General features: G+C 42.6%; 1 protein-coding gene across 4 annotated transcripts in view; it reads right to left on the minus strand.

Annotated features, from left to right (window-relative positions):
• DNAH9 (dynein axonemal heavy chain 9) overlaps positions 1-27,714 on the minus strand; it is a 335,540-nt gene that overhangs the window by 214,533 nt on the left and 93,293 nt on the right. For all 4 annotated transcript variants that reach the window (XM_028534618.2, XM_036032967.1, XM_036032969.1 and 1 more), the window contains 4 exons: positions 26,646-26,885; positions 26,166-26,326; positions 12,835-12,991; positions 6,951-7,055 (listed from right to left, as the gene is read on the minus strand). In XM_028534618.2, coding sequence (XP_028390419.1) covers positions 6,951-7,055; positions 12,835-12,991; positions 26,166-26,326; positions 26,646-26,885 — 663 coding nt within the window. The remainder of the gene's footprint in view (positions 1-6,950; positions 7,056-12,834; positions 12,992-26,165; positions 26,327-26,645; positions 26,886-27,714) is intronic.

Raw genomic sequence — 27,714 nt, forward strand, 5'->3', positions numbered from 1 at the left:
AGTATGACACATGGACATGAACTAAAGGGGGGGAATATGGGTGGAAGGGAGTGAAGGGAGGGAAATGGGACAACTGTAATAGCATAATCAATAAAACATATTTTTTAAAAAAGAGAGAAAAGAAATGGGCAGGTGGGCAGAAACTGGTGTTCTCAGCTGCGGTGATTTTGCACCTGCCCTCCCTGGGGAACACTTGGCAAAGTCTCAGGATACTAGTGGAGAGACACCAGGGGTACTGCTAATCATCAAAGAATGCACAGGACAGATCCTCACAGCAGAGAATTATCAGGCCCAAGACATTAACAGTGCCCATACAGAGGAACCCTGATCTGGACCAAACATTGTACCAAAGGGGAAAACGAGGCCAAAACAATGCAGGTGTTTGTCCACCACTCCACGGCTGGTATCCCTGGGTCTTGTCAAACTCTTATGGAAATTCTTAGCCCCGCCCCAGACTGACCAAATCAGAAATTCTGGGGGAGATATCCAACAGGGTGTGTTTTAACAAGCCTACCAAGGTCATCTGGATCCAAGTGGAGTTCAAGAACCACTGCAGCCCAGTCAGTTCTTAAATTTCTACTCACACTCTCTGCTGCCCACTGTCCCCACTCACAGCTGCAGACTGACCCCCCTCCCACAGATGAGCCTGAGTCCTCCATTCCCTTCTGCCTGCCTGCCATGGAGGGGACCTGTCCCTGCACCCCCGATCTGGACCAGCCAAGGCTCCATCTTGTGGGTCTTGATGTGAACCCAGCCCCACACTCCTCCCAGTGTTTTCCTTGCTTGTCAATCTCCCTCTCCGCTCTAGTTTTCAAAGTTTGCTGAATGTGAGAACCATGTAGGGAGTTTTTAAAAATAAAATTGGATGCCCAGGCCCTGCTCCAGACCAATAAAGTCAGATCTCAGGGGGTGGAGGCTGTGTTTAGGCATCATGGTTTTCAGATGTGCCCAGGCAGCTCTGTGCATCCAGGGTTGAGATTGCTGTGCCAGAGCAGCATGTCCCCAACTCTGTTGTGTGTACAAATCCCTGGGATCTTGTGAAAATGCAAGTTCTATTTCGGCAGCTCCAGTGGTTTTGAGAGTGTGCATTGCTAACAAGTTCCTGGGAAATGCTGACACTATTGGTCCACAGCTGCAGTAGCACGGAGCTAGATGACGCCATTTGACTGTCCACTCCCAGAACATCTGGCAGCCAATTAACTGTGCTTCCCACACTGCCCTACCCATTTCATGACCCATAACTGCGCCTCAACCAGATGGGTTCACTTTCTCTTTCCAGCCTCTGTGGCCTTTAACTGCACCTCTCTAGTAGACCTTGTGTTCTGCCTTATATTTTAGATACATAAATAGGTTCATACTCCTCTCTATTGCAGGCCAGCTCTGATTTCAGTGGTCAGTCCTGTTATTTGTACAAGCTCTGTGTGCTCACCTGAGCCTGGGGACTTGAGGAGTCCCGCCCTCATATCCCCCCATTCCAGGTGAGGGCCTGCATCAGACAGACTCATGAAGTATTAAAGTCACACTAGCTCTCTGCAGGTGATGCATTTTAAGGAGGCTATCAGCTAGCTCTGCTTCATGAATCCCCTCAGCTTTTCCTTCACACCCCTCTACTTTGCCCTTTTTGTTCCAGGAAAGCGGGCCATTCTGTGGCCCCCTATGGTCAATCCCTTTTCCAGCCTTTCCTCTAAAATGCCATGTGTTATTAATTAAAATCCTGTTTGGCTCATTCCACACTTCTCTCTCCAATGGCAGATTGGAGTCTGTTGCCTTCAGGAAGTGCAACCCACTCATCACTTTTTACATTTTTTAAAAGATTTTATTTATTTATTTTTAGAGAGGGGGGAGGGATGGAGAAAGAGAGGAAGAGAAACATGAATGTGTGGTTGCCTCTCTCACACCTCCTACTGGGGACTGGGCACCCTAAACAGGCATGTGCCCTGACCAGGAATTGAACTGTTGACCCTTTGGTTTGCAGGCCGGCACTTTTTGTATTTTTTTTATACTTCTGTGTTTTTCCCTTAAACCTTAAGCTCCTCAGTGAAGGGTGTTACATGGGAGGCTCCCTTGGTTCTGAGACTATAGGGTTTGTTCAGCATCTTGAGTACTTGGAACACTGCTATGGTGATTTGCTGCTTCTAGCTACTTCCTGCCTCGGAAGGGAGGGGGAGACAGGGATGCCTGGCCAAAGAATGAGGAAGGGACTAGGAGCTGGAGGCAGTGAGTGTCCCTGGGGCTCAGATAGTGCAAGACCTAGTGAGCTGATTGCAACAGTGATGGCAAAACTCTGAAAGAAAGTAAGCACTATAATGTGTTATACACACTTAAAAAACAGCAGAGTAGTTGCTCTTGGAATTGCTACACATGTCCGTCCTAATTGGATATGCAGTTGTGCTTGACCAACCTGACAGACACATGAAAACATCCGCCTACAAGGACAATGAAGCACACTCATGTTTGTAGAAGTTACTGGGCAGAGGAGCCCATATGTGTGAGGAGCAGAGAGGAGAAAGGCAGAGAAGCAGAAGGAAGGCAAGGGAGAAAGTGTCACAGCTGGTGTGGCTTCTGAACCAATATGCCAGCCTGGATCACTGTGTGAATAATTAAAAGCAATTTTCCCCTTGGGTGGGCATGTGATTTTAAATGTTAACACTTCAGATTTTTCCTAGTCTGTTGTCAGACCACTTTCTGGAGAGGGTGTCCTATGGATGTGCTCTTAGACTGGAGTGTGAGAGCATCGTGGAACTCCAGGTTGGCCTTATTTCATTTAATTCTAGAAGCAATAGGGAATGGATCTTGGAGAATCCATTACTGATCTCATGTTGGAAAATTTCAAAATAAGGCAAATTCACAGTATCTATTATCCATTAGGGACAATGATTTTGGGCCTCATTGCCTCATCAGTTGGATAATTGTTAAGTTTGGTAAGACAGCCAAGGCTGGGACAGTTGATAAGTGTAAATGAAAAGTGTAGGGCATACTGGGGGACCAGAGTGTGGACCTTCTGTCCCTGTGCCGATGTGTCCCAGCCTTCCGCTTTCTTTCAACCCATTTACTATAGAGCTCAGGCAATAATGACACAATCTTCACCAACCATCACCAGCACCACCATCATCATCATCACCACTAACATCATCACCACCACCACCACCACCACCAACAACAACAACAACAACTTTCCCATCCTCTTCAACATCATCATCATAAGGGAGACTAACATTTATTGAGTACCTACTGTCAGTAGTTCTCTGCTTTGTGTGCTTTACACATAGAAATTCATGTAGTAATTATTACAAGTATAAAGATATAATAATTATTATCTGCAAAGTACCTACAATTATTAACCCCCTTTGCAGATGTGCAACTTGAGACATGTACCTAAGGTGACACAGGTAGTAAGTGGCATAGCCAGAATTGAGCCCTGGCAGTCTGCTTCCCCACCCCCTCACCTTGCTAACCCCACTCTGCAATAAGCTGTTTCTTCTAAAGTCCCACTTGTACACAATCTCTGGAGCACAAGACAGGCTCTATGCTGGTGCTGGACTGACTCGCAGCACCTGCCCAGCAGGGACACCCTGAGACAGCCCTTTGGCACACATCCTTCCGCAGCACTGAGAGCTGCCCTGGGACACATAGGGACAGCGGGTCCTGACGAATCATCCTGGATTTAATGAGGGCAGTCACAGCAGTGTGACCTGGCAGATGAGAGTAAAAAGTGCCCTCTGAAATCTGCAGCAAGCTGCCAGGAGGGAGGGAGCAGACGATCATAAAAGCAAAGAGGAAAGAGGTGCACATGAAGGTGGGTAGAAACAGCAGAGGAGAGTGGGCAGGGAATAAACAGATGGAGCAAGACCTCAGCCACCTGAGAAGTACAGTGAAAGAAAGGAGAAAAACTCCAGGTACACGTATAATTATGGGTCTTTAACTGCAATATCCACAGAAATGAAAAGTATTTGTTTATCTCCTGATTTTCAGAATCATCCTTGGCCTAGAATTAGTAGTCTGACAAAGGTTTATTTTACTTGTTTTACTCCACTTGTACTCTTAAATGGACTATACCCCAAATTAAAAAAGACCTTATTGGGTGTCATTCCTCATTTTAAGTTGTGAAGTCACCATGCAGAGGTGAATGCAGCCTGCATAATATGTTTCATTTGTCAGGCTCAGGGATTTTTTTTTGTTTTTTTTTTTTTTTTTTTTTTTTTTTAAACAAATAAGTTGCCAACTTATTGAAATCTAGAATTAAAAAAAAAAAAAACAAATAAAAATGTATGCCCTGCCTGGTGTGGCTCAGTGGGTTGAGTGCTGGCTTGCAAACTGAAAGAGCATTTATTGGATTCCCAGTCAGGGCACATGCCTGGGTTATGGGCAAGGTCCCCAGTAGGGGGCATGCAAGTGACAACCAGCTGATGTATCTCTCGCACATTGATGTTTCTCTCCCTTTCTTTCTCCCTCCCTTCCCCTCTCTCTGAAAATAAATAAATAAAATCTTGCTTCTGTATAGTTTAAAAGATCTGGCAACACTGACCTTACATTCCTGCAAGGAAGAGGCATGATGGTAAATGTTTAACAACTTGCTCTCCAAGAAAACAAAAATGCCCTGAGCTGGAGGATTTGCCAGTTTCCAAAGTGGAAATAGTACCCCCAGAGTCAGTTTTAGGCTTTGACTTGACAGCACAGAAATGCACACAGTCAGCCCCTGAACCAGAAGACTAAAGGGCTTTCTGGTGGAGTGTTCAGGCCAGCAATTTGACTGCCTTCCTCTACTAACCCCTAATGAATTAAACAAATCTAAGGAAAGGGAAAACCATGTATCACCACTGGGAATAAGGGAAGAGCCCAACATTTTTGTACCTTTCAGGGGCTTCACCAGGAAACAATCTGGAAAGAATCAGTGAATGGGATCACCAACTGGCTGCCAAACGCAAGAGGTAGGAAGACTAGCCAGTTTGCAAGGAGAGGGAAGCGAAGGGGCTCTGTAGAGGCCCCTGACCACCCCTGGCTCCCAGTGGCAACTGAAGATGGGTGTGGCCGGGGCGATTAGCTAGTGGTGTGAGTTCTGTTGCTATTCGGCCTGTGGTATCTTCCCTACCTATTCACAGCTCTGCATCTAGCCTACCTGCGGCTGGGACATCATGTCTGGACAAGAGGGTGCCAGAATGTGGGGGAAGGTGGGTGGAGACGCACCTGCCAGGGCAGACAGGCCAGTTGGAGTGGGAGAATGCTGCCTGTCTCTGAAGTCCCTCCCCCACCCCTTTTGCTGCTCAACCCTGCACGCTTGCCTAAGAAAAATGTCAGTGAAGCTAAACTTTTTTTCATTGTTCTCTGTCTGGACTTGAAAAAATTACACAAAAGGGAGCAAAGAGTCCCCATTTTCTTTTTCCATGCTGTATGTATACATATTGCTTTAGAGATAAAAATGAACAATAAAAAGAAAATTAAACCATCTTTGACAGCATGGTGTGTGGGCACAAACAGAAGCACCAGTCATGCAATTGATCCTGAGACCCTACCACCTCAGGGCATCCCTACATTTGCTTTGTCTTGTTGAAGCAACAGGAATGGGGGGCCCTGAAACCACAACTCCTCCTAGTGGGCAATGGCAAGACTTGGCTGCAGGGAGGAGCCCAGGAATTGGTGCTGCCAATGAATATGCCTGTTCATGGTGACTGGGGGCCATTCTGGGAGTTGTCAGGGACCAGCTTAGGCCTTTGTAGCTGTAATTAGAGAGCTCTGACTGACTATAGCCACTGATTGTCCCCCTGCCCAGCCCCTCCCTAAACCACTGCCAAGAAGAGGGGCAATTTCCCTTTCAGAAGTCTTGAGGGTTCCCTGTTGCCTACTAAAGAAAGTATAATATACATCATGCCATTAAATTCTGCCTACTACTTGGTTCAAGCCTGCCTGTCTACATGTATTTTCTTATTTTACCTCCTGTACACCAGATCTGTGCCTGGACCTACCCCTGGTCAGTGTGGATGGGCTCAAATCATATATGCACACACATGTATGTATATACACATACATGTATATATATCTATATAAGGGGGATAATAGTGACTCATAGGGCTGTTGTGGGAATGTAAGAGATATTAAGAGATGATATAGGACAAGTATCCAGTACAGAACAGACTTTCAACAAAGGTTTGGTCACTTTGGCTATCCCTCCCTCTTCTGATGCTCCCAAATTTAAATCCTTTCCATGTTTGCAGGCCTGACTTTAAGATGACATGTCCAGTGTCTTGCCCCATCGTGTGAGTCAGGATTCAAATAATTTCTGAACATTACCGAGTGCTCATGTCTGTGTCAAGAACTCAAGTGGTTGCAGCCAGCGATTGTGTCCTATTCAACTGGGGACCCTGCACCCTAGGCCTGAGCCTAGGACCTACTATGTTGTAGGTGTTCAGTAAGAACTTTCTGGATGACTTAAAAGACAAGTGGCAAGCTTACATAAAATCTGACCAAAAAATGACTTTCTTCATTCAATTACATTCACACTGTAATTCTCACTTTATATATAATGAAGTAAATTGGGCTGACAGAGGTGGAGCAACTTGCTGGACTCTCAGTGAGGAAATGGCAGAGCTGGATTTTAACCCCTGGTCTGACAGTTTCCAAAGTCAATGCCTTTTCCAAGGAGCTGGGCTCCGCCATCTGGTTTGACCTTTTCCTTCCATGCTGACACAGGCCAGCTGGCTGTTCTTTAGTCCCATTTTACAGAGGAGAAAATGGAGTCCCACAGTCAGTAAATGGATCCACCTTGGTAGGGACCTGCAGGGTACCCATGCCCTGCACTCAGGTCTGATTTTTAGAGGGTGGGGGAAGGGGCATGAAATGCAAAGTGGGAGGGAGAAGGGGAAATGGATGAGCAGAGGTTGAAAACAAGAGGACCTAGACTTCTGCAGTGCTTAACATGAAGGCCACGGGGCTCCCACCAACTTTTGGCCCCATACCTGCACGGCCACCACTGACAGGACCTCCACGGAGATTCGATTGAATTCATCAAAACAACCCCAGGCACCAGTCTGAGCGAGGCCTTTGTAGATGTTGCCACAAGACTGCAATGAAATGTACAAAACTTAAATTACTATCAGTGCCTTATCAATGCACATCTGAGTCATTTTCACCCTCTTTATTATAGGTACTTCCAGACCCCTACTGACCACTGGTTAGAAACTTGTATTCAAATTTCAAGAACAATTAAAATTTTGATGCCTGTGGGTGCCAGTGTAAGTCACAGGATCAAACAGAACCTTTTTAAGACACTTAGAATGAAATCCTTTTAAAATGTCATCCGGTTCGCAATACTGTGGATTCTGTAGCTTTCAAAATCCCAGGAAATGAATAAAATATTATTTTTCTTGTGCCATACAGACAAAAAGCCTTCCACTCAGCCTTTGGCATGTACTGATGAAAAAGTCTATGTCTGTATCTTTAAACCCATGCCCAAATACCCAGATTTCCCAGAGTGATAGGAAGCTGGCGATGGGGTGGGAAGTAATAACACCAACAGAAAATAAACTGCAGGTAAGTCTTTCAAAAGAGAGCAAGCAGAGAATTTCAGAGGGAAGATGGTATCTCTTTCCTAAAAATAAAAGCCATTCTGAGCACTCAACACAAACTGGTAAACCATGGAGCAATATGAAAGGAGAGGTTACTGGGAGATGCTCTCAAGGTCACTGGCAAGGAGATACATACCATTAAAGTGCAGGGAACACGCAAATAGTAGAAAAGTCCCATCTGTTCCCTGAGAGGGCATTACTTGACCGTTGGCTCTGTGCATAGCTCATGGGCTATGCTCAGTACCCCTAAGAACTTTTATCTAGTTAGGTTGCGGAGATAAAGCGCATGAATGAAACAGGTAAATTACTATACAAGCAGTGGTTCCAATGGGTAATGTAAACCACAAATGTGATAGAATTCAGAGAGGGGTGGGTCACAGTGCTCTAGAAAGATCAGTTTTGCCAGAGGTGAATTTCAGATAGTATTACAGCAGCACTTTCTAAAGCTTATTTCATGGAATGCCAAGTCTGGAAGATGCTCCTAGCAGAGGAGTTTCTTTGGTCAAGCAAATTTGGGAAGCATTGCATTCTATAACCTACTTTTGCCAATTTATGACATGTATTAGCTTTCTAAGAGCCCTGAGAAGCCCTGCACAATTAATGCATTCAATTTTGTTATAATATAATATTGCTAGGATTTTTTTTCCACTTGTGTGATCCCAGGTTTTCTCAGAATGCACTCTGGCCAACATTAGTGGTATTACATAGAACTCTATAGTATCTTCAGAATATACATTGGGAATGCTGGAACATACTGGGAATGCTGAATTAATGGGATAATAGTATTCATGTAGGCAGAATGGAGGGGTAAGGGCTTTGCAGGAGGATGAAAAATTATGGACAAAGAATGAGCAAAATCATCATGTTTCCAGGCCAAAATAAAGGTGCCTTTTAGCTGCAAAATTGAATTACTAAAGGGGGTCATGGTTATGAAAATATTCAAATTATTATAAGGGAACTTTGGAGGTTTAAAATAGAGAGAAACATCAGTAAATCAACATTTTAGGAGAACTAGTCTAACATTACATAAGCTAAGCTGGACATGGGCAGACTTTGCAAAGAGAGGAAAGAATAGACCCTACCTTTTTTAAGCTCCTTGAATTAAATGATTCCTCTGTTCATGCAACAAATACTTATTGAGTATGTACAATGTGCCAGGAATTATCCTACATCACCAGGAATCAAAAGTGAACAGGGAGACAAAGCCCTATTTTGTATGGGGGGAGCTTACAGCCTAGCGTAATAGGTAATGACACAGAAATAAGACACTGTTGGAGGGGGAGAAGTCCCCCAGGAGGCTGTGGTGAGGTCATCTCAGATTGTGTAGTCACAGGCAGTCTCTGAGGGCTGACCTCAGTTGCAGGCAGTGTGCTTGTGTGCTCAAAACAACCCTACAGCTGGACGTTGCTCTTGTTACATCCATAAGTACATATACCTAATATCTGAGGTATATATAGTAATATCTATTATATTTGAGATAATAATAGCAACCTGTCAAATGTCACAAATACTTAAGCAGAGGTCCAGGAATCAAAATCAATGCTCTTCCACATTAACAGTGGTTTCAAAAGCTTTTTCAAGCTGTAGATCCATTTTATCAAATGGATATACAATACAAAAACAGAAAAAAAAAAGTAGAGTTTTCATAGGTGGGTACCTGTCACCCCCCCACCTCCCAGTTTTTCCCCTGAGGGCTGGAACAGATACCCTGGGACCCCACCTTGTCCTATTTTTTACCCCGCTGCAATTCTACAATGGCTTTGCTATAGAATGGCAAATTTCTGGGCTAGAATAAGGTCGAGAAGAATAGGGTTGAAGCCCTTGAGGCAAGAGGCCTGCTGAAGGAAGAATCAACATTAATGATTGACTGGAACTATGAAAGGAAAAACATGAAACCATCAGAATGGACCACAAAGAAAACTGAGATGATTCATATTAATAGGATGTGGAATCTGGTTGAGCAGAAGACAGGAGTGAGTCAGCAGGAATAACCTGAGAAAGAGTGTTAGCCAAGTATGAGAGCAGGGCATTCAATGGAGGCCCTACTGCCCAGGCAAAGACAGGACCAGAGCCTTGGTGAAGCTTAAGGCATGTGTGCGTCCATTGGTGCCCATGTGAAACTGAAAAACATGAAAGAGAATCAGACAATGAAGTCAAGAAGCAGAGAACAGAGTTAGAAGAACTGTGGAAGTAGAATGTTTCAGAAATGAAGACTGGGTGCTATATAGGGTTGATGCTACAGAGAAGTTAAAAGGAATCCAGATAGTGTAGGCTCAAAACCATTTGATCTTTCAGCAATAGCCTCTCCAAATTGAGGTCAAGGGGAAAGTATTGCTGCTATAATATAAAGACAACTTGAGCACTAAAACTGCAACCATTTCCAGAGAAAGTGGCTAGTTTTATATGTTTTTCAATAAGCACTAATAGAGGAAAGCAATAATATTCCCTTTTCCTCAGGTCTTTGCACTGTTCTGTGTCCACCCCATTAGCTAATGCTTCCTACAGGAATTCCTGGGGCAAAGAGGATTGCAAGGGCCCTGACTATGGCCCACACTCTCCTTTAACTGTTCCCTGTTTTCACTGTCCATTCCTCCCTGTGTTCACTAGGTGTTATTTAATTTCGTTTTAAAGCCTCTTGTTCTTCCTCTTCCATTTTTACTACCCCACCATCTGCCTCTGCACCCTCTCTGTCTGGAATGACTACAATACTCTTTCCTTCTGGGCTCTGCCTCTGTCCACTGATCTGGCTGCCCAAGAGTCTTCCTTCAACACCACTTGTTCTCATCATGCTCCTGCTTCTGTTCTGAAGCCTGTGGGGTCTGTCTGTAGCCCACTCCTACAGGTCAGATTCTCCCAGTGGCTTTGGATCCCTCCGCTCCTTATTTAACCCCATCTCGTGTCTCCTCTTGATCCCAATCCATTCTATTGCACTTGGCCATGGTTGGTTCCATGTCTATTTCTAACTTGTTCTCTGGAGATACAGAAACAGAATATGTTGCTGTGAGTGTCATGAATGACAACAGAGTGATGCCTGGTGATTGTGTGACCACTGTCCCTGATGCTCACTCTTTTCTCTTCTTATCCTCACTGAGCCTGAGGACAAGAGTTCAGGGGAACTCAGACGAGAGGCAGGGGACATCGGAGGCATGGAGAACTTGGTTATGCTTTTAAAGCAGACATTTTAATGGTTTTGGTTGTGTTAAAATGTCACATGGCTGTGTGGCACTCACCAAACCTTAAGCAGCCTCAGGTCTCTCACCTTCCACAACAACTGCTGACAAGCAAGCTCTGTGGCTCTCCGTCTGCTTTGCAGGACTTCAGGACTCAGCATTTGCAGAGCTCATGTTACCCCTCAGTGTGCTGTTGTCTGGTATCACCCAAATCATTTCACACATCTTTCTCATGTCTCCAAATGGACCAGGTCATACTTTATCTGTCTGTCTATCTATCTATCTATCTATCTATCTATCTATCTGCCTACTCCGATGATGCCTGATGCAAGCTGAGCAATAGTGATATTCAAATTAACTTGATTGCTGGAGTATGCTTTGTGCCAAAGATAATTCTGAATAGTGGACAACAAAGGGAAGAGGAGCTTTGAGAACAGCCTAGTGAGGCTGTTTGATCATCAAGGATGTTGAGTGTCCTGGCAGGGAGGGGACCACTCTCCTTGTGGTGGGCCTCACCAAGGCTATTCCTGTCACTGGCACTCTGATCTGGGGCTTGCCTAGACCTACATGACTGAGCTTTGGTCACTATTCAGACAAACTAAGAGAGACTCCTCCTCTCACCCTGTACTGTTAGAGGAATTGGAGGAGATGGGAGTCAATAGAAAGTTTTGAAAGAATTGGGTAAAATGCCTTTGTGACCCCTGGCTGTGGGGCCAGTTCGCTTTTCCTGTTTGCTATGCCAGGCATAATGGAGGAAATCAGCTGATTTTCTTCAGTCAACATGCCAGGTCTTCTACATCTAAATGAGTATGCCCTCAAAAGTATTCCTCTTAGGGGACTCTACTTACATCAGCAATGTTAGCCATTGCTAAATTCTGGGAGAATCTAGAAACTTAAAATAATCTTTAAGGCTAGGATTATTTCATAAATGGGGAAAAATCTGTCTTCAGTCTGACGTTAAAAAAACACAACATTATCTTAATGTGTTTATCAATAAAAGCAGCCATGTTAAAATTTAGAGTGTGTAGACCAATGGAAGACAGTTATTTTAGGTCTGAATCCTCATTTTGTTTGCTTGCTATGAGAAAACATGGTGCTATAGATTCTGCAACACTCTGCACAGCAAAACTTTATACACAAGAGAAATTAAAGCTATGGGAGGTGAGTCTCATTTAAAGCATTCTAAAAGTGGTAACTGCAAGTGCTACTGTGCAGCCTCTAAAATTATTTTTAAATTAAATTTATTTTGCAATCAATACACATGAGTTATACACATAAATATTTAACCTATTCCTAATGCATTTGTTTTATTTATTTTTTACTCTAAATTTATTTACATGCCATCCTGTTTTCACAGGGACTTTAAACAGTTAACAAAAATACATACAGTAAAAAAAAAATAAAAGCAATGAGTCAGCAAGGCAGCCTGTTATTACACTTTTTAAAAAAGAATGTATATAAAAATGAGTCCTGAATAGAATGTGGCTAGCTAACTACTGGTCTCTTGCTTCTTTCACTTGTCTCTGTGACACAGACCTGGGATGAGGAGTGCCTTGAAAGAAGAACATGAGCCTCGCATTGTCTTGTATGGCCATCTCTTGCTAGGAGTAGGAGTTGACCTAGTCTGTCTTCAGAAGGCTCACCTGCCCTTATGGGACATTTTACCCTTGTGGATATTCTGGGGAAAATGACCATTTTTACAGAAGAGCACAAATATGATTTTTATGTTATCTTTATTTTAATAAGATGTTATATTAGCCACTCCCAAGCCTTTCTGTGGTCCTAGGTCAAATAGGGAATTTAGACCTTTGGATATATATTCAGCTTCTTCATTTTACAGATGATGAGAGGAAGATGCCAAAGGTGAATCAAAAAAGAACAGTATCTGTGGCTGCAAATCTCATCTGTGGAAGCAGATTCCATGGTGCTGAGGTTTACAAGGAGGTGAATAAGCTCCAGGAATCAAGGGTCCTGCATCTCCCATGAAGGTAGGAGCAGGGATCTCCCCCCCGGGCCTCTGTGCTGGGCCAGGGTGGCACAGATGAACCTGGTCCCTAGTTGGGGCTGCTGCCCAGTTCTGAGTCCCCCTGGGGTTGGGCCAGTACCTTGTAGTCCATCTGCTCCGAGCAGTTGAACACGTAGACCATGATGCCCAGAGCTCGGCCCAGGTCCTTGGTGGTCTCCGTCTTGCCTGTGCCTGCAGGCCCTGAGGGAGCGCCGCTCATGGTCAGGTGCAGAGACTGGGTCAGAGTGATGTAGCACCTGGGGAGGGCAGAGGGGGCTGTCAGTGCCACAGGTGGCCGATGATGACCTCTGGCCCTGCCAGGGCCTTGTGAGACAGCTCTGGGAGGCACAGGGAGGCCTGACACAGCTTCTGTAAAGGAAACCCTAGAGCCCCCCACCCCACCCTACTACCGCCTGGTCCTCACAGTGCTATGGGAGAACTTTCTAAAGGGTCATCTGATCATGACAGTCCCTCCCTGAACGGTGCTGGTAGCTGTCTGCTTGGCCCTTCCCGGTCATGGCTCTGCCTCCGTCTCAGCTCATTTCTCAGTGCTCTCCTCTCCCCAGCCCAGTACTCCAGAGTCCATTCATGTGGAGCTACTTTTGCTTGCTCAGTGCTATGGTCTGAATGATTGTGTCCCACGCAAACTCACAAATTCAAATCCTAACACCTGAAGACTATGATATTAGGAGGTGGAGCCACTGGGAGGTGAGTAGGTCATGAAGAGGGAGCCCTCATGAATGGGGAGCCTCAAAGAGGCTGTGGAGGGATCCCCTGCCCCACCACCACATAAGGACAAAGCTAGCAGGAACCACCTAGGAGGCACAAGAGGACCCTCACAAGAATTTGACCACATTGGCATGCTGATTGTGGACTTCCCAACCTTTGGAACTGTGTTTATAAGGTGCCCAGTCTGTGTGGTTTTGCTCTAGCAGTCTGAATGGATTCAGATACCCAGACACACTAGGGCTGTGCTCATCCCTCCCTCCCTCTCCCATCTACCCTCAACCCTTCCAGTCTACCTGGTCTTAGCCTTTGCCTCGCTGATGGCTACTCACCCCTTGGAGCTCATATTTGCCTTTATGTCACCCACTAAATATTCCCAGAATTCTTAACACTGGGGTGAGTGAGCAGAGATACCTCAGTAAAGCTCCTACTCCACTTAAACATATAATTGCATATAGTTAATGCTCATCTTTTATATGTATCTTAATAAGATACAGAAAGGTAGGGTTATGTCTTACTTATTGTTTCACCTCCAGGAAGTAGCACATCTCCAGGCACACAGAGGCCCTCATAACTTATCATAATTACTGACAGAACAAACAAACACATTCATGAATGAATGGGTCAGTCACTCAATCTGTTTAAGCCTCCTGTGACTATTTTTACTACTGACAATAAAATAAGCTCAGCTTTAAGCTTATTTTTGACACTTTAAAAAAAGGACTTATATTTCCATTTCGATTGAAATGTGCCTTTGGGTAATGAGCACATGAAAAGATGCTCAAAATCATTGGTCATTAAGAAAATGCAAATTAAATCCACAATGAGATATCACAACACACCCACTAGGATGGCTATAATCAGAAAGATGGACAATAACAAACGTTGGCAAGGATGTGGAAAACTTGGAAACCTCACACATTACCAGTCGAAATGTGAAATGGTACAAACACTTCAGAAGACAGATGTGGCAGATTCCTAAAAAGTAAAAATAATCATCTTGTCCTAGGAATTTACCCAAGGGAAAAGAGAATTTGTGTGCATACAAACAAGCTCAGGCAGGAAGGTTCATAGCTGCAGTATTTGTACACTAAGAAACTGAAAACAACCCAAGTGTCTACCAATAGTGAATTAAAAAACAAAATGTGATAGAGCCATGCAATGGAATATAGAGAAATGAAGTACTGGTGCATGTTGCAACATGAACTCTAAAAGCATTCTGCTACGTGAAAGAAGTCAGATGCAAAAGATTCCATGTTATGTCATTTCATTTATGAAATGTCCAGAAAACCCAGAGACAGACATCAGGCCAGTGGCTGCCTGAAAGGGAGGTGGGGGTGAGGATGAGGACTGACTGCAAGTAGGGTGACGACGATGTTCTAAAACGAGGCTGTGATAATGATTGTATGATCATCAATTTATTAAAAGTTATTGAATTGTACACTGAAGGATAAACTTTAAAGCATGTAAATTATTTCAATAAAGATGTTAAAAATGTGTCATTGGCCTAACATTGTTATACCTAGTAAATCAATATACAGGCTACCAACCTGCAGGTTGGGTGAAAGGAGTTATCCGAGGGGGTCTCTAAAATTTATTCTACTTCTTTCTGAAACTGATGCCTAGAGTTGGCCAGAAACGCTGTGTCAATGTCTTTCATGCCAGGTGGTGCCTGGGTCTCCACTAGAACCAAAGCGGTTTTGAAAAGACTTGGAGTTCCTGAACTGTCCTTTGATTGAGTGCACAATTTCCACATTACTCGGCTTTTGAAAGTGAAACCCAGGAAGGCAGCATCCCCAGGCAGGGAGGAGAGGTGTGCAGAGTTACTGTTCCGCCTGGACTTTTCCTGTGTAATGGAATATGTTGACTCAGCTGGTCTGGGGGCATGGGCTGCATTTAACCCCTGATGACTTGGCTCAAACAGCGGCCTCATTTTTCCCTGTCTGTGACCAAGCACCCATTGGAGTTGTGGATCAGTCAGGTGGGCCCCAAGGTGAGGTGAGGGTTAAGGTGAAAGCTGCATCTCATCTCACCATGCTTAGCCACTGCTACCATCTTTCAACACTTCTTTCCTGTCTCAAACATTTGTACTAGATCGTGACAAAGTCCTGTGTGTGGCCTTTACCACACCTGCCCTCCTGAGCTAAGTTCTGGCTCCAGATTGGCCCCTGTGCCTGTCACCTGTTCCAGCCTCAGCTTCTTCTAGAATGATGGGGGGGGGTGTCTGCCAGATCTTTGGGCCTCCTTGGAGGAGAGCCAGCTGCCCCGACTGCTGGGATCCTGGCCCCCAGAAGCTTTCCTGCCTGCCCTCTCTGCCCCAAGGCCGCCTGCTCTGCCACCCAGAGGGCTGTGCCACTCAGGCCTCTTCTCTCTGCAAGTGCAGGGCTTTCAAGGAACCAGGGAGTCCAGAAGCTCAAGGTTTCACAAAGATCAAATCCTCACAGAAAACCCAAGAATCTCTCCATAAAAGTCCTCAGAACTGGAGGTCAATCTCAAGTATCTACTGAGTTTCTGATGGTCTCCAGAAGCAGCTCTTGGGTGAAAATACTAAAATCGCTGTTTTTCCCACAATAATAGAACTCGAGAACTGAAAGTGATTTTTGAAATTAACTAATCCAATCCTTTATTTTGCAGATAGGTAGGCTGAAGCTCACGAAAAGAAAGTGGGCTGTTTAAGTTCTAATAACTAAGGCAGGGATGGTGGGGCTTTAGCTTCAGCTATGAGAAAAACACAAAGAAAAGAAAGAAACTATTTATTTCCCTCTTCAGCATGATGGGTCACCACTATGCTCAGGTCACTGAGCCAGAGTAATATCCTATTCCTTGGGAACACACGCTCCTGCCCTAAGACTCCATCTGTGGTTGTGTTAGCTTATCCACCTCTTTAATCCTCTAAGCCGACTGCTTCAATTGTACTCCTGTTCAAGGTAAGGACTCTCTAGAGTCAGACAGAGTTCAAATCTTGCATCTACCATAAAGTGTTTGTGAAACCTGCCCCAGTTATTAAAACTCAGCGCTTTAAAAATGAACCCTGGCTGGTGTGGCTCAGTGGAATGAGCACTGGCCTGCTCAACTAAAGGGTCACAGGTATCATTCTCAGCCAGGGCACATGCCTGGGCTGCAGGCCAGGTCCCCAGTAGGGGGCATGTGAGAGGCAAACAGACATTGATGTGTTTCTCTCCCTCCCTTTCTCCCTCCCTTCCCCTCTCTCTAAAAATAAATAAATAAAATCTTTAAAAAATGTGTTCTTGGGGACAACTGCACAGTATTTTCTTTGTATGTAGGAATTTAGATAAATATGCTGTGTCACAAACAATAGCAATTGTGAGAATGGCAAGGAATCCTTTAAGAAGAGCACTTGTCTAGCCAGCTAACCCTAACGTGGACATGGATCAGTTTAGTTTAGTTGCTCAAGTGTGGGAAGGGAGCCCAGAGGTTTGGCTCTTTAGCCGCACCAAGCTCTCTCCCCCAAATCCTTCAAATACGATCATGTGGCCTTTTCTTCCAGCAGTGCTTGGTTTATCATTTTAGAAGGCAGCCCCTTCCACATTGGGCCACTTTTTATTGTTTGAAAAGCCTTACTCATATCGAGCTGAAGTCTCTTTTGTTTTCTTTGGGCAAACGATTTCTATAGGCTTTGTTCTTATCTGCTCCACCAGGCTCTTGTGAGGAAAAGATGAGAAAAGAGGTAAGAAAATGCCTGGAAAAGTAGTTGATTCACTTTCAAGGTATTATTTTTATGATAATAAATATATAAAACATAGCTTTTCATTTTTTGATACATTTATTCAATTAACAGATTAAAGAAAATATCAAATATATTGTACCTTGATTTCAGTTATGAATGGCTTCTGCTTATCCCAGAGAAGTGGTCTGGCTAATCCTAGAGTTGGTGGAATCATAATTGGTTTGTATTTATTTTCTATTGCTGTGTAAAAAATTACCACACACTAGGTGGATTAAAACAACACTCATTCATATTCTCAGCTCCGTAGGTCAGAAGTCCAGGTGGCTTCTACTGAAGATGTCAGAAGGCCAAAATCAAGGTATCACTTGGTGGAACTCCTGTCTGGACACTCTGGGAAGGAACCTGCTTCCAAGCTCATTTGTGATTTTGGTCCAATTAAGCTCCTACCAATTGTTGACTGAGATCCTCACTGCTTGCTGTTGGCAGCCCCTAGAGGCCATTCTACCATTCTTGTATATGGTTCCCTCCATCTTAAAAATCAGCCATCATCTGTCAAATTCTTCTCTTCACATCTCTCTGTGTTCCCCTTTTGCCTTCTGGTGGAATGATTATCTTGGGTCCACCTGAATAATTTTCCTTTTGCCATAAAGCAAAACATAATCACAAGGATGATATCCTATTTAAAGCTTTCACCCATAGTCAAAGGAGAGGAGATCATACAAGGAAAAGGGCCACTGGGGGTCATCATTAGAACTATAGCCAACACATAGTTCAATAATCATAGCTGAGGAAGGACATGGATGCGGCAACATGTCTGGGGCAAGGCCGCCAGTGGCATCACCAGGACTCAGGATCCTGATGTTCACTCTTTATCAGTAACTTGAATTAAGAAGTAATTGATTAGATGGAAGATAGGCCAAAATTCTAAATAATTGTAGTAATCGAAAATGATGGGGTGGACCCAACAAAGTAAAATTTAAGAAAGATGAATGAAAATTAATCTTCCAAGCCTTGCATATATGCAGACGGGGGGAAATATGGTTAGATGGTAGTCCACAGGAAAAAGACAGGGTTTTTTATAGGTTTCAAGCTCAACATGAGAAACAGCATTCACTGAAGAACATCCGCAGCATCAACCTAAAACAAATCTGTCCCTATTATAATGCTTTAATTTTAAAATTTTGAAAGTTGTCCATTCTCAGCATAAATGCCCCAGTTCTAGAATCTATTCCTTACGCCATTTGGTTATGAGATCCTTCATCACCAAGTGCTCATCTTTCCCTTTGCCCACCCTGGTTGGCAAATGTCTTTCTCCGAATGCGACAGGAAGAACTGAGGACAAGGGCTGACACATGGTCTCCCTAGCAAAATCAACGCCACTCTCATCACTAACCTTGAATAGCTATAGTTGTGCTTCATATTGTCTATGTCTCAAATATAACTAGAAATTCTAGAGGTGACTTGGCAAACTCAAGAGAATCAAGAATGAAATTCTTAGAATTATTAATACAGGGTTGTGGAAAGCAGAATAAAACATGCATTTACAAAAATCATTTTTCTCCTATATACACAAGTGAAAAAAAAAGTTAAAGCTATAATAAAATTAAGCAATTGTTTCTTAGCTACAACACCAAAAGCACAGTCCATAAAAGAAAAAAAACTGAGAAATTAGACCTCACCAAAAGACACTATTAAGACAATGAAAAGATAAGCAACAGACTAGGACAAAATATTTACAAACATATACACAATAGAATACATGCAAACATATATGCCAACAAAATATCAAAGAATTCTTACAACTCAGTAAGAAGACAGACAAATTAAACAATAGGCAAAATATATGATGAGAGTACGACAAAGAAGATATACTAATGGCGAATAAGCACATGAATGGATACTCAGTATCCTTATTAGGGAAGTGCAAGTTAAAATCTAAATGAGATACACTTCACATTCAGTAGAATAGCTAAAATAAACCAGAAAGACAATAAGAATATTGTTAAGGATGTGGAGAAGCAGGAACTCTCTTACATTGCTGGTGGGGATGTAAAATGATCCAGCCACTTTAGAAAATAGTTTGACAGTTTCTTATAAAGTTAACCATAAAATTGCCACACTACACAGCAATTCCTCCCCAGGTATCCACCCACGAGAAATGAAAACATATATCCACAGAAAGACACACAAATATCACAGTAGCATTATTGTGAAATAATAGCCCCCAACCGGAAATAGCTTAAGACCCAAGGGTGTCCAACCCATGGCCCATGGGCTGCATGTGGCCCAGGATGGCTGTGAATGCAGTCGAATACAAACTCATAAATTTACTTAAAACATTATGAGATTTTTTGTGATTACATGTTGCAATGTATTTAATGTTTGGCCCAAGGCAATTCTTTTTCCAGTGTGGCCCAGAGATGCCTAAAGGTTGAACGACCCAGGTCATCATAAACTGGAGACTAGATAGACAAAGTGTGGCACATCTCTGAAATGAAGTATTGTTCAGAAATGAAAAGGGATGAACTAGTGACACATGCTCTATCACGGATGAACCCCCAAAACATTGTACAAAATTAAAGAAGCCAGACACGAGGGATCACGTGTTGTATGGTTCCATTTATAAGACATGTTCAGGATAGGCAAATCTATGGAGAACAGAAAATACAGTAGTGGTCATCTGGGGCTGGGTCGGGGTGAGGATTAACTGTGAACAGGCACGAGAGGTCTTACTGGGAGGGATGGAAATGTTGTGAAATTGACTCATGGTGATGGTTACACCACTTGGAAAAGTCACTAAAAGTCACTGAGTTGTATACTTGGAATGGATGAAATTTTTGATATGTAAAATAACCTTCTATAAAGTTGCTCAGAAATATATGTATATATAAACAATCTTAATTAGCAAGAAAAATTTTCACAGGCCTAGATATAAGAATAAGAAATAATCAAAAACTATATAAAGATACTTACAAACTTTTCTGATAAACATAATTGTAGACATAAATTAGCAGAAACAAGTCACATTTTATAAAAATGGCTAGTCTTTCAATAGTAACTGGAAGGTAAGTTTCACGAATTAAAACTCTAATCACTTATATTTTGGAACTTGGTAAAATAATTGAAGGTCATTTGAAAGGGGAAACAAAAAAAGCTTAACAAAAAATAGATAATGATGATAGATGATGTAGAACTTTCTATAAAAATATTACAATTCATGCCCTGACCAGTGTGGCTCAGTGGGTTGGGTATTTTTCCACAAAGCAAAAGGTCACTGGTTTGATTCCTGATCAGGGCACATGCCTGGGTTGCAGGTTTGATGCCCAGTTGGGCACATACAAGAGGCAGATGATTAATGTTTCTCTCTCACATTGATGCTTCTCTCCCTTTCTCCCTCCCTTCCCCTCTCTCTAGAAATAAATAAATGAAGTCTTTTAAAAATATATAATAACTCATGGTAAGTTATAAGCCTTAGGCAATATGGATTATAGGTAAATTAGCATACTGATGAAACAGAACAGATACTTTGAGGTAGTTTGATAGACTCAGAACTTTGAATATTACAGGGGAAACATCACAAACCAAAGAGGGAAAGGACCCATTACTTATTTAAAAAAATGTTGAACCCACTGGTACTTAAAATAAAATTATATGCTCTCTGAGACAGTTTTGGTGGGTTTTCCTTGCCTAGAATTCCACACTTTGGAGAGTCATCTCTCCTCTGCACCATGAATTCTGATGGGGCTGTCAATCAAAGCATTCCCCACCCTCCCTGAGGGAGGTACAAGGCTCAGGTTGGATGAAATACTGATTTCATTGGTCACAGTGACTGGCTTAGAAGTGAGCACATGATCCAAACAGAGCCAATTCGAGTCTCTTTGAGGAATAAAATGTACAGTGCTGGGAAAGAGAGGATCTGAATCAGAAGTCATAAGGATGTAGGCATAGAGAACATCTTTCCAGCCACATGAAGAAAATCTATGGGAGAAAGAAGTCAGGACTCAGGAAAAAGCAAAGGCAGATCTGAGAGTTCAAACCCTGGTGTTTCCCTGTTGAGACCAGGAGTGGATTCCACGGCAGCAAGCAGGACTCATTTCCCAGGCATGTGAGCTAAAATGCTTCTTTCTGTTCAAGTTAGTTTGAGCTTGACTTCTATCACTTATATCTGGAAATTTTTGATAAAAACACTCACTTTATTCAACAGTTAAAAGGTTTACCAAAGAATTTAAAAAGGTTAAAGAAAAAAGTAAAACCAAATAAACAATCATAAAATAAGGTGAATATTAAACTGATCTTGAAATGGACAGGGACTTTTAAGTATAAAAGTACTAAAATGGGCAATGACAGTGACAAATTTTCCTTTCACATAAGAGGAAAATACAATAGCCAATAAATACATAAGAATGTTCAGGCCTGCGAGTAATCAAGGGCATCTAAATTAAAATGAGATACCATTTTGACATAAAATTAATAATATTTTAACAATAATACTTAATGCTGATGAGGATATTGTAAGATGAACACTCTCATAAACTGCTAGCAGGAGTGAGATAATTTTTTTCAAGAATAATTTAAAAGTATGTGTCATCTGATTTTCCTGCTTTCTTGGAATCTTTCATGGGGAAATAATGAAAAATATAATAAATATATTATATATAAGTGTTCATGACAGCTTTACTTTAATAGTACAAGTTTAAATATAACTTAAATATTTCATTATATGTTACATAAATTATGAGATACTTATAAATAGAAGGTAATTCAGCTATTAAAATGTTTTAGAAGAATATTTAGAAAATAAGCTCACAACATAATGTTATATAAAAAAGCAATCTGTGATAATTTAAACACAGCATGTGATTGCAATTTCAATTTTTCAAAATCTACCTGTAGAAGTAAACAGAGCACATATTAACAATGATTATCCCTAGATGACTTATTTCTTTTGTTTACAGATGACTAAATTTCAATAAAAACATCAGATAAAACTTTTTTTAACTGTAAGACACTTGCTAGCTGTGTCCTTTTCAGCAAATCACCTTCAACACTCTTGCATCAATTACACCTCCCCTACCTGCAGTAGTTCCTGAGAAATTAGGAGGTACTCAAAATGGGTAAGTGGTTGATTGAAACATTACTTAACACAGCACAGGGCTGGAGGGGGTGTTTGTGTGTGAAGGTGAAGGAAGGGTCATAAAGGGAGAGACTATGCAAAGGTGAAGCAGCAACTTAGAAGAATTGCTTTGTTCAGCCTGAAAAAAACATTTCCATTTAGTTCTTCAACTTAGCATTGTGTCAAAGTCCTGCAACAATGGCTCATCCATTGTACCCACTTATATATTCAAGTCCCATCCAGGCAGTGGGACACTCCAAAGAAATAGGCATAATCAGTCGGATGTACTGTAATGCGGGTGTGCTTTTAATGAATGTGCAAAGGTTGTACGGATCAATTGTCCATTTGATTAATTTCTCTGGCAGGAGAGAATTAAATGTACTTAAGCTATATACCGGCAAAAGCTGAATGCTCTTTAAAATGTGATTTTCTGTGGTAAGGCCAATTTTTTCTGTGCAAAACATTTCTTGAGATAATAATGGAAGTCAATGAGAAAATGGAATTTGCCACATAAATATTCACAACACCATACTTTGTCAGAAAGCATCTAATGTGCAAAACAAGGTCAAGGTCTATATAGTATGCACCATTATTTGCAGCAAACCTTCCTTTCAGGTTCTTATTATTTCATAGAAGAGGTGATAAATGCCTACTTTAGAAATAATTCATTGTCAAAGCTTCACCCTTTCCCTCTATAGGGCATTTAGCTTTAGCATGCTAGAGACTTGTAAGTGCAAAAGAGGTAATTATCTTCTTTAACTCCTTGGCAGGTGTGAAGCCCCAGGGAAAAGTCATGTACTTTTTATCACTGGGAATGACATTACCTGCTAAGTCATGGAAAGGAGGGAACTCCAAAGTCTCAGAAACCATCTTACTGCATTCAGTCAAGGAGTATTTCTTAAATGTTATTAGTTGCCAGACACGGTGCTTACCCTGGGTGTAGAGCAGTGGGCAAATCAAAGTCAACGTTATCATAGAACACACTCTAGAGTGAGAGACAGACATTCATTAAATTGCTCAAGTATAGAATAGCTTCATTATTCTGTTCCGGGTGATATAAATTCCTAAACTCTTAGATTATATTCCAGAGCAGGCAAAAATGTCACTGAAAAAGAGAACACTACCAGATTTGCTCTCTGTGGAGGGTAGGTGTCTTGCTGAGGATCACCACAAAGATGGAGAAACATGAGAGGGCCCACTCTGCATAAAGCTGGGGTGGGAAAACTTTTTCTTCAAGCCACATTGAATGATTCCCTCCCACTGATGGAGCCCAAGTCAAGCCCAAGTCAAACCTTGAGGATCCCAAGAGCCCCACAGCTGTTGCTGCTGCTTTTATTGTCCCAGCTACAGAGGAATCTGTTCTCCTGGGGACAGACTAGTCTGCCTTGGACCCTAAGCTGGGGCAGGGAGGAGGGGCAGTCCCCAGCTGAAAGCAGAAGACAGAGAAATATCACTCCTCACATGACCTTCTGGCCCTGTCGCCTTCTTCAGGAGCCAAGGCATAGACAAGTCCTGCATGGATCCCTCCTCTGAGTCAGCCTCCCTTCCTTGATTCTGTCTGTTCTTAGTCTTCAACATTCAACCACCATTCATTTATTTGACAGATATTAATTCAACATCTTCTAGGTACTGGGGACATAGCAACAAACCAAACACACAAAGGTCTCTGATGACAGAGTTTACATTCCAGAAGGGAGTGCAGCCAGTGAGCAAGCGAGGTCATCTCAGAATGTGGGGAAAAGCTAGCAGAATGGTAGATGAGGGTGACTGCTGAGTGTGCACGTGTGTGTCTGTGTGCGAGGTTGGAAGGGCTGTCTTTTACGGACAGTGATCATGGAAGTTCTCCTCAGAGCTGAGCATAGATCTAAATGGTGAGAGGGTGACAGTGGAACAGAGAGCATGGAGAATGACATTCCAGGCAATGGGAACAGCTCATGCAAAAGGCTCGAGGTTGGAATGAACTTAAACGAATCAGGAACAGAAGGGAGGTTGTTGTGGCTAGAGCAGGTGATAGGAATTACTAGGTCCCATGAGGAACTCAGATTTCAGTCTCAGTGCACAGGGGAGTGATGAAAGACAGTGATGTCACCTCCGCAGGTTTCCCCCCAAAAGAGTAAATGGGGTATGGTTTGGGTGGGACTCTGGATGGGATCTTACCAGAATAGGTAGGAAAATTAATTTAAAAAGTGAAAAGCATGGAGGGAGAAAAACCATGAGGTCCTACTGTTTGGATGATGTTTGGATTTCCCACTACTCTGGATTTCCCACATCTTAGTCACTCCATGAGCACAGTGATTACAATTTAACTAAACATTATTTGGAACTACACCTGAGAATTTAACCAGAATACATGCCATTATGACACTTAAAATACGCAGAGAGAAAAGTAAAAGATGGCACAGATTCTATTTGGCCATTTTGTCCTTCAAAACTTCCGACAATCTCTTCATTACCTACAAGTCACTTATTCAGGGTAACCAGTCATTCAGACATACAATTCTTTGGAGAAGAGATTCAGTGTTCGATGGAATTGTAAGTGGAAAGGGCACTAGCTCTTGGCAGAATTTACAGAAATCTCAGCAAAATTAAAGTATCATTTCTCACATGGGCCATGACTTTATTCCCCTGTCCTGTCTCTCCTTTGCCATGTTCTGACATTGAATAAATCTTCATAAAATACAGTTTTCATCATTTCACTCTGATGAAAAATTTTCAACAGTTCATCACTACCTACTGGATTAAAAATGTATTCTTCCACTTTATAGTCTGACTCTTACCCCTTTTCCCAGCCTTACGAGCAACTATCAAGAGTTTGCCTTCTCTTCCAGGTACATGTCTACAGTTTTCCCATTTCCATGATTTTGCCCACAAAATTTTCTGTTCTAGAATGCTTATTAGTTCTTCACCTTTTGGGGATCCCAGACCACTTGAACAATTGTGGAGTGCTATAGATCCTCTCAACAGAAAAAGTGGCACACACAGATTTCTGTACAATTTCATGATACCCCAACAGTTGTTCTACAACCTACTGAAATCTGATTGAAATCCTACACATCCTTCAAAGTCCAGATCAGATAACAGCTTGTCCTGAAGCTACCAATCCTCTTCTTCCCACAGTGGGTGAGACCCTTTGTGCTCAGATGGCTTCCACTGGTAAGTCACTGGCTTAGAAATATTGTAGTACATGGCTTTGAGCCCATTTGATACTACGACCTTGCATGTTTCCCTCTTGTGCTATTTAAATTGTTATCTACATAGGTCTTATTTCCCTCACTAGAATTGAAGTTTAAGGGCAAGAAATGTTTAGTCATTTGCAGTCACTAACTCAGTGTCTGGCATGAATTCACTCATAAATGAATTAATATGAATGGCAGAGAGTATTGTTCCCTAAAAAACTGTAAGCTCCTGATTGTAGGAAGCACCTTGCTTCTATCTTCGTATTCCCAGAATGAGAGGTGCTGAATAAATGTGCCAATTAGTTAATAAGAAAATAGTAATAAGCATCATTGGCTGGAGCACTTATATACACTAAGCTTCTTATAAGCATTGCTGTTTTTTTATCCTTTCAAAACTCAGGTGAGGTATGTCTCTACCTCCATTTCACAGGGGAGGAAACCAAAAATAAGATCAAGTTTTTCATGGTCAAACAGGTGGTATGCATTAGAACTGGTATTCGAATGTGAATGTGTACGACTGCTTAGGAATGTCTCAAAAAATCACGGCTCATTGATTTGCTCTGTGGTTTGTTCTTTCCATTTTATTTTACATCTCTCGTGCTAAGTCAAGCCCTCCCCCTGCAACTCTGTGAGCAAATACCCAGTGACAGTGGCCTTGATCCTGGATGGCCACTGGATGGCCTGAGCCAGACAGCAGCTTTCCATCAATGGCTGATGCCAGCACTCACCTGTCTGTCAGAGGTGTGATTACAAGGCGAGGTGTATTTCCCAGGTACTCATAGGAATACAGAAACTGGGCATCACAGATGTTGGCAAAGCAGTGTTTGGCCTCATCATCCCAACGATGCCGCAGCTGGGACAACCAGAGAAAGGCCTGGGCATTGTCTACCTAAAGACAGAGTGGCAGAGCAGGCAGGTAAAACACAGTGTGCAGCAGGCAGCAGGTGCTCCTAGCCCCATGACATGCAGGGTTCCGAATGACTTGGGTGTTGCCTGCCAATTAAGAGTATAGCACACAGTGCCTTCCTCAGCCCAGAAAGCATGAGCTGCTGGGATTGCACTGTTTTCATGGGGGGTTTAAAAGATTGGAGCAGGCACCATGACCTTTTCCCAGCTCTCTGGCCAGTTTTGACCATATATGAGCTTCTTCCTAACCCCAATATCTGTGTGCTCACAAAGAGGGACACTCCTGAGTGGTCAGGACTCACCTTCTGAGCAATCATCTTGGCCACCACATCCCGGGCATGCACATCGATGGTGCATATGGTCATGATCTTCTGCCGGTCCCCCTTGGAGAGTGGACTAATTAACATGCTGATGAGGGTTTTGAGCTGGGCCACTTGCTTCTTGTGATAGTCTTTCATGGCACTCTCATAGCCTTCTTCCAGCCTGGCGAAGGCCATGCCCACCTCCGTGGTCCACCAGATCTGAGTACAGGTCAGGGCCACCTGGGGCACCGAGAGTCACTTAGGAAAGCCATTACCAGGACTGTCTCCAAAGCCAGTCCACTCACCACACTGAAAGGACTCAGAACAGAATTGTGTGAGGGAATTGTGCTGCTGTCCTGCCCTCTCCCAGCAGCATGGATTAAGTAGTCACCTGCTTATAAGTCCTTGGAGCTGGGACATGGTGCCAGCACAGTGGGGAAAGTATTTTCTGCTCTTGAACAATGTAACATTTGGTTGAGAACAACAAAAGACTTCCTCTGGTCAATGTCAGTGGCTTCTAGAAATTGCTACTCACCATTCCATTTTGCAGCACCTTCCCTGGGCTTTGGGGGAAAACAATATGTTGATTGAACATCTCAGCTACATTCAGTCTTTGCTCTCTTATTCTAGAACCTCTTGTGGTCTGAGTATTCTTGTTTAGTGAGCTACTGCTGGTCATTTATGGCCTATTTTTGCTTGTCCATAGTATTCTCACTACATTTTTTATTTTTTTAAAACCTATCACATTGAAAGGCCTACTCTTGAAGGTCAAGTTGAATTATATCAAAATTCAATGTGGTAGTATGCTTTGCATTTTTCAGAAATTTAAAATAAACAAATGGGAAAAGCAATCCAAATGAGTATTTCTTCTGTTTATTCAGAAACTTATATGAAAAAATGTGTAAGTTTGGTTATTTGTGGTGAATTTAGATCCATTGATCACCTGTTGGGTCATTTGGTCTGAGAGACACTGCTCCAGATGATACCTGTTACAACAGTAGGAGGCAACCAATTTTCTTGCCTCAAAATTCTGATCCCATCTGATCTTTTGTTAAAGATCTTGATGGGA

Source organism: Phyllostomus discolor, chromosome 8 (genome assembly GCF_004126475.2).
Source record: "Phyllostomus discolor isolate MPI-MPIP mPhyDis1 chromosome 8, mPhyDis1.pri.v3, whole genome shotgun sequence".
Lineage (NCBI taxonomy): Eukaryota > Metazoa > Chordata > Mammalia > Chiroptera > Phyllostomidae > Phyllostomus > Phyllostomus discolor.